The sequence below is a fragment of the Phymastichus coffea genome, unplaced genomic scaffold, assembly GCF_024137745.1.
Source record: "Phymastichus coffea isolate CEN01 unplaced genomic scaffold, Cenicafe_Pcof_1.1 PCOF00001, whole genome shotgun sequence".
NCBI lineage: Eukaryota > Metazoa > Arthropoda > Insecta > Hymenoptera > Eulophidae > Phymastichus > Phymastichus coffea.
The window spans coordinates 15277009-15287435 of NW_026706812.1; the positions used below are offsets into that span (position 1 = coordinate 15277009).

The 10427-nt window shown below is 51.1% G+C and overlaps 1 protein-coding gene across 1 annotated transcript; it reads right to left on the reverse strand.

Moving 5' to 3' along the window:
- Window positions 1-5568: 5568 nt before the first annotated feature.
- On the reverse strand, window positions 5569-7029 carry LOC131666299 (uncharacterized). The gene is made up of 2 exons (XM_058938882.1): window positions 6149-7029; window positions 5569-5701 (listed from the first exon to the last, which is right to left on the reverse strand). Exons 1-2 carry the CDS (start codon window positions 7027-7029, stop codon window positions 5569-5571), a joined length of 1014 nt encoding a protein of 337 aa, XP_058794865.1.
- Between the last annotated feature and the right edge of the window lie 3398 nt (window positions 7030-10427).

Sequence of the window (10427 nt, forward strand, 5' to 3'; positions counted from 1 at the left end):
GCTCAATTTCTGTCGCTGATGCTAGGCTGTTCTGCTCCTACTGCTGTTGCTGCTGCTCAGGTTCTGTCGCTACTGCTGTTGCTGCTGCTCTGCTGCTCAGGTTCTGTCGCTACTGCTGTTGCTGCTGCTCTCCTTCTACGCACTTTGTTGCTCACTACACTCGCGCTTTTAGGCCTGGCTCGCTCCAGGGTCTCACGGGACGTCTGGTCGGCACCAGGGCTGAGCGGATACTGGCGCGGCGTTTTTCGGCGATGCGCCGCTTCTCCTTGCTTACCTCCCCTTAGCGGTTAGATGATTGATTAGCCTGTTGCTAAGCCGGGTATCAGCGCCGTCTATATCGGTATTTTTCGCGCGCGTAATTTATTCATTGGTCGTGCTTTGGCGCCTAATTTGCCTATTGGTTACAAAGGTAGAAAAAATTACAAAGGTAGAAGAAATGGATTAACATCAGCAAGCTTTATCTTAGCACTTCGTCGATTCATAAATACACGGGGACATTGCACACATCTTTACAGCGATAACTCAACGACATTCCGTGGAGCAGACGCCGAACTGCGAACCATGTTTCATAATCCCTCAGTATTTTATCAGGAAGTAGTCCTTCAGTTGGTTGAGAAAGGAATATCTTGGACTTTCATTCCTCCGACCCCGCACTACGGCGGTCTTTGGGAAGCCGGCGTAAAGTCCGCAAAAAACCTACTCAAAAAAAACTATTGGCGAAAACAAGCTGACGTTTGAAGAATTTTCCACGGTGATCTAGGATATAGCTACGTGTCTCAACTCTCGGCCGCTCAACGCATATACGTCAGATCCAGAAAACTTGCGGGTCTTAACACCGGCTCACTTCCTCAACAAAAGACCTTCAGTTATTATACCGGACAAAGAAACACCAGGTATCCCACTCAATCGGCTCGATCGTTACCAACTACTCCAAAGGTTACGAGATCAGTTTTAGAAGCGTTGGTCAAATGAATATATGGTCCAACTTCAAGAAAGAAAACGGTGGCGAAACGATATAGATAATTTCACAATAGGCCAACTTGTGATCTTAAACGACGATAGGTATCCTGCATCTAAGTGGCCACTGGGGCGAATCATCGAGACTCATCCTGGTAAAGATGGCCTCGTGCGAGTTATCACAGTGAAAATAGTGAATAATACACTCCGACGACACATTGCTTGTTTAGCCCCTATTCACGTGGAAGATAAAGAAGAACTATCCAAGTGAGATTGAATGCGGTAGTTTTAAGGTGTGTATATGTATATATGTATATACATATATATATATATGTGTGTGTGTGTGTGTGTGTGTGTGTGTACATATATATATATATATAAACTCTTAAATCTCTAATTTAGCGTCGTATGCGAGAAAATGAATATTTAAGTTATTATGAAGTTTATTTATTTAATCAATATATTATAACGGGGTTTTGACCCAGCGCAGGTCGCTCGTTATATAATTTACGAGGGAGTGAGAAACAGCTCGGAGTGGGCCTCGTAATAGGCTGCGCGAAGCCTAACCCAGCAGCAACAGGAACGGCGTGGTACAGTGTCTGTTGCCTTAGCCTGCAGAGAGCGTCGTGTGGTCCTATGGGCGCTTTTGAGCGATTACGAAATTCAGGGGCGAGAGCCGGACGGGACAGAATTGATTACGATAGGTAAAGAAAGCACAGAGAAAGAGAGCAGATATACAAAAGCATTGAGTTTACTACAGAGAAAGGTACAGAGCTATGGCGCAGCGTAAGCGGGAGAGAGAGCGGCAAAAAGCTAGCGAGAGAGACACGTATTCGAGATGGTACTTACAATGATGTCTCGGCGTTAGCCCTGCAGACGGTATCCTCAGCCTCGCACGTGGCTCGCGAGGACGCGCAGTGTGCAGCTCGGGTGCAGTCAAGAGGCGGGCGGCCTTAAAGGCTCGCACGCGTGGTCACAGGAACTAGCCCACCAAAGGCGCTAGGGGCAATCTTGGTACCGAAGCCTCACACCGAGTGGACACTCGCGTACTCGCCGGAAACCGAAAAGTTAGTCACGGGTAGCAAAAGATCGCATGCACGTGTATAGCCGCTCGTAACACGTTCACGTGCTTCGAAGTCGCCGGTACAAAAAAATGAGTTCTTTTCGCGGTGCTTTCTCCTACCCCACTCTCGTTCTCGCGCGCGTCGCGCCGGCTTCCCGAATTCTCTCTCTCTAGCTCGCCCTCTATTAGCGCTCTCTCTGACTTACCTTTGGCTGCCATACATGTGAAAAAAATACATGATAAGTATACATATACATATGAGGATAATTATAATTATGTATAGAGAGAGACATAACGAGGGTCTAGTCACTCGTTATATGCCCCTCCCCCAGAACTAGGTAGCAGGGCGTACCAGGTCGAAAAACCTGTCTCTCTCCACCAAGTAAGGAAAATTAATTGGTAAAAAAAAATCAAAACATCGTAGAGGTAGAAAAATATATTTTTTCAACATTTTATATTTTTGAAGCTTTGGATGGAATGTAGCTTATCGCGACTCTCTCTACTCGCGCGGGTCGCCAATCTTATAAGGTAATAGGTGATAAAAAAAACGAGAAGAGAAAAAAAAACGTGGGCGTCAATGCCTGATTCTTGGGAGAGGGAACCTTCGAGAGCGAGGTCGCGAGGATGGTCGTAGCACCTAGATCTAGACCTAGTGCCTGGTCACGCCTCGTCTGTCACCTCTGTCCGCGTGGGTGGGCGTCAACTCTTCCTTATCTCGAAGGAAGGCTTCCCTGCGTTGGCGCGTTTCGACCGTGCTATATGAGTACGGCTGCTATCCGCCGCTCCTCCAAAGCTCGTGCCTCGACCAATTCGGGCAGTCGGAGGTTCGAGGCACTCTCGTAAGGCTGCAAGTGGAGCAAGCCCGCTTGCCGAAGAGGTCAGGACACGGCTCGTCTCCTGCGGCTCCTTGCAGGGCAAAGAAGGAGTTGAAGCCGCTGGTAGAGCTGGGGTCACCGTAGCCGCGCTGACGCAGGATTGCCTCCAAGCGCTCTGCGGCCGCCAGGGCGGAACAGGGAGACGCGTTGGTGCGCTTCGGGCTGCGGTCCAGCGAATCCTCGTCTTTACGGCCCTCGTTATCCTCTAGCCGGCGCGGCCTGCGCAGCTTCCTCTGGGGGAAATCCAGTGTGGTCGCCGCGGAGCTGACACCGCTGTCGTCGTCCGACGAGACCCGCGTCTCGCTGGCTGAGTCATCCCCTACCGCGTTGGAGTAGGCAAGGGCTGGTGCGGGAGAAGCGTCCCTGCGCGTCGGCGGCGTAGCGTTTCGGCGGGACGCGCTGGCTACGGCCAACGTGAGTGCTTCGTGCAGCACCTCTTCTAGCCACTTGGTGATTGGAGCCATTTCGGCACTAGTCAGCATCCTCTATAGGACGGAGCATACACAAAGTTAGGCAAAAGAAACGAGCTCAATTTGTTACATCAAGCGATAGCGCCTACTGGGGAAGTAGGAAGCTTTGAAGTAGTAGCAGAGTTTTAATAGCATAGAAGGTGAGATAGGCAGAAAGAAAATGAGAAAACAAGCAAAGTTGTAAGGTGCTAGTCCCTGGGACGCAAGCGCCGAGGGGATACGTCGACGGGAGCATGCATTTTCTGCTTGCGAGGACGGCCTCTTCTCCTTGGGGTGGTCGGTATTTCGCCTCGCACGAGGTCCTGCCATGGGTTTGTTGGGGCCTTTGGCCCTATAACTTCCGCGACCGACGCGTCGTCGTTCGAGGCATCGCGCTCGTCGCTTTCTTGCGTGTGATTGGGCGAGAAAATTTCTTTCAACAACATCGTCTCGTCGTTTCTGTTTTCTTCAAGGAGAGAACCGTCCGCCGCGTCATCGGGACACTGGGCTCCGTCCAAGCACGGTCGCAACTCGCAACGGCGGTTTTACCAACGTCCCGACCTTCTTCGTTCTGGAGTTGGTATGAGGTGGGACCGAGGTGTGCGGTAATGATGAACGGGCCCGCGAACTTCGGGCTGAGTTTCGCGGCCGTCTGGTTAGCGGCGGAGGATAGTACACGATTCTTCGCCCAAACTCTATCACCGACATTATACTTAACGTCGCGATGTTTAGTGTTATAGTACATCTCCTGTCTATCTTGGGCTTCCTGTGAGTGTAGCAGGGCAACGGCTCGGAAGTCGTCGAGTTTGTTAATTCGAGCGTGTCAGTTGTTGACCGCAGCCATCTCAAGGTTTCGAGCCACGGCGCGCTCTTCCTCTCGCTTCTTCGAGTTTGGCAGCTCGGGCTGGCGTCCGTAATTTAGAAAAGCGGGGCTCGTGCGCACCGCTTCGTGTATTGTCGTGTTGTAGGCAAACGCGAACTCTGCGATATGCGCGTCCCACGTCGTGTGTTTTTCTTCGATAAACGCACGGATCATGGTTTTGATCGTGCGATTTACGCGTTCGGTCGGATTGCTCTTAGGCGAGTACGGGGCGCATGTTGCGTGTACCACGCCGAACGAGTCCACAAAGTCGTCGACAACTTTGTTGTTGAACGGCGTACCGTTGTCAGACAAGAACTTTTTAGGGATTCCGAAACGCAGAAACACACGTTCCTTCAGCTGGCGTTGGATGATTTTCCCAGTAATCTTACGGAGAGGGACACATTCGATCCAACGAGTGAAGAGATCAAGAAAGATAAGCAAATGCTCGTAGCCCTGCGTGGATCGCGGGAAAGGGCCCATAGCGTCGCCGGACACGATTTCCCATGGTCGCGTGACGATATGTCGTCCCATCAGCCCTGCTGGGGTGACTTGTAAGGCTTTGACCTGCTGGCAGATTTGGCAGTTCTTGACACACAATGGATCGTGATGGATTTTCGGCCAATAATAGTGGAGGCTCGCGCGCTTGTGGGTTTTGTAACGACCAAGATGTCCAGCCGACGGCTCTTCGTGGCATTCGGATAAGACCCGTGCTCGGTCTTCCCTTGGAATAACGAGCTTCCAAGCATCGTCATCGGTCCCGAAGAGGTCGCCGACGATGGGGTCAGGCTTATAAATATATAAACGGCCACCTAAAACTTTCCAATAGGGATTATCCGTGGGCTGATCGAGGACCTCCTGCATACTCCTGCGGTACCACGGGTCCTGTATGATTTCGCCGAGTGTCAATGAAGCGATTGCCGCGAGCTCGTCTTCGTCGGTCTCAAACATGCATGAAAGCGCGTCAGGCACGACATTGTCCTTGCCCTTGCGATGCATAATATCGAGATCATACGATTGCAACGCAAGGGACCAAAGACCGAGCTTGCCGTTTGGGTGTTTCAAATTAGTGAGCCATTTAAGGCTCTGATGGTCGGTTACAACTTTAAAGTGATAACCTTCCACGTAGGGTCGGAATTTCTCGATCGACCAAACGACGGCGAGGCACTCGCGCTCGGTAACCGACAAACGGCGTTCGCACGACGTCAGGGCGCGGCTCGCGAAGCACAGAACTCGATCTTCGCCGTCGATACGCTGTAGCAAAACGCTTCCGAGGCCAGTATCGCTCGCGTCGCATTCGATGATGAACGGCGCAGCGAAATTGGGCCTGCCTGGGACAGGGGCCATTGCCAAAAGGGCTTTGACTTACTCGAAAACTTGCCGCAACACTTCCTGCCATTCAAACTTGGCGTCCTTGCGGGTGAGCGCGTTAAACGGCTCACAAATCGTAGCGTAATCGTTTAAAAATTTTCGATACCACGAGGCCATGCCCAGGAATCTGCGCAAAGCACGAAGATTTTTCGGGGCTGGGTACTCGAGTATCGGTGCAACTCGTTCTAGATCGGGGCGTGTGCCATCGCGATTTACCAACACGCCGAGATAACGCACCTCGGTCATGCAAATCTTAGACTTCTTGCGATTGATCGTAAAGCCAGCTTCATGTATTCTTCTTAGAATATGCGTGAGCCACCGGACATGCTCTGAGAACGTTTTAGTAGCGATGATCACGTCGTCAAGGTACGCGAAGGCATAAGGCTCCATCTCGGGTGAGATGAGCTTGTCGGCCAACATCTGAAATGTTGCCGGGGCACCAGCCAATCCGAAAGGCATTCGAACGAATTCGAATAGCCCGAGTCCCGAAACGGTGAAAGCAGTTATCGGAATGGCCCTCTCCGAAAGAGGAACCTGCCAAAATCCGCTCGCGAGGTCAATTGCGCTCACGAACTTGGCGTGTTGGAGCTTCCGCAATATCGCGTCCATAAAGAGCAACGGATATGCGCTCACGCGGGTAACGCTATTCACCTTTCGGTAGTTTACGCAGAATCGGTATTCGCCGTCGGGTTTCCGAGTCATCACCACCGGGCTAGACCACTCGCTGCGGGACTTACGAATAATTCCCATTTGCAGCATTTTATGCACTTGCGCGTGCATTTCATCCTCGATCTTATGCGACACCGGATAGTATTTCTGCTTAATTGGGCGCGCGCTGCCAATGTCGATGTCGTGCTCGATCCATCCGGTGCAGCTGAGCTGCTCGCAGGAAGGTTCAGGCAGGAGGTCATCCATCACTCGATCGATTTCTTGTCGCTGCTCCTTCGAGATATCTTCGATACCCAAGGCCGCCAGCGACATCGCCTCCTCCGCACGAAGTGAGGAGACAATCGTCGGGACTTCCTGATCGCAACCTTTGATCCTTATCGTGTTGGTCTCGGGATCCAAACACGCCGAAAAGGCTCGAACAAAGTCGCTTCCGAGAGTACACTCAGCATCAGCCTCGCTCAAGACGAGTACGTCGATCGAATGGGTAACACCACCTATCGTAAAGGGTAATTGTACATTACCGATGATAGGGACATAATGACCATCGACTGCTTTCGCGCCGGGCCCGACATACATGTTGACGCGCTTGTTCATCGCGGCAGCAATCTGAAGGGGAACGGTGCGCGAGGCTCCAGTGTCGTACAGAGCCCTGCAAGTAAATTGACCGATGCTAAGCGTCAGCCACCATCTGGGGTACTTCTCCACCAACGCGCTCGCCGCAAAACTCTCGGAACGCGTTGGCGCTTCTCCCGCGGGGGCATCTGTAGCGAAAGTCCGGGTCGCCATCGGAACGGTAGGGACCCCATCTACGCGTTCCTCTCCACGTTTCTTGGCGCCTCGATTTTTGAGCACTCGGGACAGGTGGCTCTGGTGTACCCAGGCCAGCTGCAGTCCCAACAGAGTAATTTCTCAGCATCGGGGCCGGGAGGCTTGCTCTTGTTTTTGTCCGACTTGGGAGTAATGACTTGGGCCCGACCGTTTCTTGCCGGGCGGCCACGGCCGCTTACCCCGCCCCGTCTCCCCTCGCGTTAACGCGGGTAAGCCGGAGGTTTGTCATCTTTTGAGGAGCTGGTAGAGACTGATTCCTGTACTGCACTCTTATGGGGGGCTGGAAGCCCTTTCTTAGCCGCTGCTAGTTGCTGCCACTTTTTATCGAAAAACTTTTGGAAAGATTTTTCGAAGTCGGCCTCGGAGAAAGGGGACTTTTCTACCACAGACGCGATGCTCGCTTTGGCCTTCGCCGGCGCTTTAACCCTAGGCTGGTATGCCGCGTCAGGCAGCATGCTCTGTTCCGCGGAGGGGGGGGGGGCTTTCCAGTGCTCGTCGGACTCCGCGATCTCTACTTCCATTGCTTTAGCTAACAACTGCGGCAACGATGTGAAATAGTTCTGAGTCTTTTTCAACTCTTTCTTCAATTTAGGCAACATATTATCGATTGCCAAATTGATCGGGTCTGCGATGCTCCATGGTCTTTCGAAGCGACTAAAAATAGTATTCAGCGCTGCGAGGTAATCACGGACCGGTTCATCGGGGCCCTGTGTCCGCAGGTGCGCTTCAACCGATAGGTTGCGGTTATACTTCCTAGATTTACTATAGGCGGATAGCGCGGCATCCCTGAACTGCTCATACGACGCCCACGTGGGCCGCAACAAGCGGTACCATCGAAGCGCGGATCTGCGAAACAGGGTGGACAACGAGTCTAAAAGCTCGTCTTCCGCTATTCGGTCTAGGCAGCAGTTTTCCTCCACACGCTCCAAAAATTCCTCGATGCTGATAGTGCTGTCTCCCGCAAAAGAAATCTTCCATTCCCTGATGGTTTTCCCTAGATTCCTAGTTGAACTCATCGAGCGGGAGGTTGCGAGAAGTGGACTCGATCGCTAATTGTGGATCGGGGATGTGAGGGATCGCGTTGGAAAAATCCGCTTCCGTTAATCGCGTGGCCGCTTGCATCCTGTCGGTCGGTCTCACTGGTGCGGCTGAATATACTGTTGGCTCTGTCGCGTATTGTGTTGTCTGCTGCTTCGTTGTCGAGCAGAAGATTCGTGCATGGGGATTTAGATTCGGACTGGCTACAGTCAGGTCAAAGTCCGGATCGATGAGGCTGTACGTATCGCGAAAGTTGACCGCTTTATCTGCGCGAGTCGCGTTAAACCGTGTGCACTCGTTTTGTTGTTGAACTGTTACTTCTGCTGCTTGTAGTCTGGCGAGGAGGTTATTGTTCGCGGTCTTCAGATCTTTATTTTGTCTTATCAGCTTGTCGTGTTCGTTCGACATAGCTTCTAAACAGTTTTGAAGATCAAGAATTTGTTGAGCCTTTGTACGTTCCGCTATCACTGCTCGTTTTAGCTCCTCGGCTGCCAAACGTGGCATTTGTTTAGGTTCACCGCAAAGCAGATTAACACATACGAGGTTTTCACGATAATTTATCGTACTTGGGGTGCCTGTTGTAGGTATCGATGCCTCGTGCGAGCATGTTGTGTTCGTGTTGGCATGACGTGATTCACTTGAGCCTACGTTTGCTACTGATACTGTGCACGGCGGTGTTGACTGCGATGTCGGCACGTGGGTGCTCGTAATTACCACGAACGTCGGTGTGTATGTGTGTACCGCGTCTCGCGTAAGTGTCTCGTGTGTATTAGCTGTTGTTGTGAGCAACATGTCGCCGTTACTCGTTTCTTCTATTTCTTGATTATTTATCATATATTCTTCTATGTCTTGACTAACGGCGTTAACGAGGTCTTCACGCAATTCTCGCGGTAGCGCGTCTGATTTTATAAAAGTGAGACAAAGATTATTGCGCCGCGTTATCGTTTCGTGATCCTACGCGTCTATAGTTTGTATGAAGTCTTTTTCTTCGTAGTCGCCTTGCAGTCGTCTATATAAGCGGTTCGCGCGTTCGTATATCGTACCGTCTGCCACGAGTTCAAGATTTTCCAAAACGTTATCTATTCTATCACTTGGCAAACTCTTAATTCATTCTTTAATGTAGTTGTCGATTTTTTCTTTTATAATTGTTAGGTCGGTTATATCTTTTTCGGCCATTTTTAAATTTTTTTCTACAAAACTGATAACGAAAAACAATAGTTTTGGAATATCCTGAAATAGTGGATATTAATTGTAGACCGCGTAACAATTTTTAAGCGAATACGCCCGATTGTTGCCAGCACGCGCAGCGGAAAATAAATATTGTTACGCTTGTACACATACGTTTCTAAATACGAAGAATTACAACTCTCGCTCGCACGCTATGTTAAAATTTTAAGGTGCTGAAAACCAAGAGGCTTGTTTTGGTCGTGCGCTACGGCTAGCTTCTAAACGTAAACAATTCTCCTCTCGTCGCGCGCGTCGCATTCCTCGGCGGATTCCACGAACACGCGCTTTCGCTATACAATTATGATTCGAATTTCGTAGTTTTCGCAAAAGCTATCAAACCCATGTGTTGTTGGGCGCTATAATATAACGGGGTTTTGACCCAGCGCGGGTCGCTCGTTATATAATTTACGAGGGAGTTAGAAACAGCTCGGAGTGGGCCTCGTAATAGGCTGCGCGAAGCCTAACCCAGCAGCAACAGAAACGGCGTGGTACAGCTTCTGTTGCCTTAGCCCGCAGAGAGCGTCGTGTGGTCCTATGGGCACTTTTGAGCGATCACGAAATTCAGGGGCGAGAGCCGGACGGAACGGGATTGATTACGATAGGTAAAGAAAGCACAGAGAAAGAGAGCTGATATACAAAAGCATTGAGTTTACTACAGAGAAAGATACAGAGCTAGGGCGCAGCGTAAGCGGGAGAGAGAGCGGCGAAAAGCTAGCGAGAGAGACACGTATTCGAGATGGTACTTACAATGATGTCTTGGCGTTAGCCCTGCAGACGGTATCCTCAGCCTCGCACGTGGCTCGCGAGGACGCGCAGTGTGCAGCTCGGGTGCAGTCAAGAGGCGGGCGGCCTTAAAGGCTCGCACGCGTGGTCACAGGAACTAGCCCACCAAAGGCGCTAGGGGCAATCTCGGTACCGAAGCCTCACACCGAGTGGACACTCGCGTACTCGCCGGAAACCGAAAAGTTAGTCACGGGTAGCAAAAGATCGCATGCACGTGTATAGCCGCTCGTAACACGTTCACGTGCTTCGAAGTCGCCGGTACAAAAAAATGAGTTCTTTTCGCGGTGCTTTCTCCTACCCCACTCTCG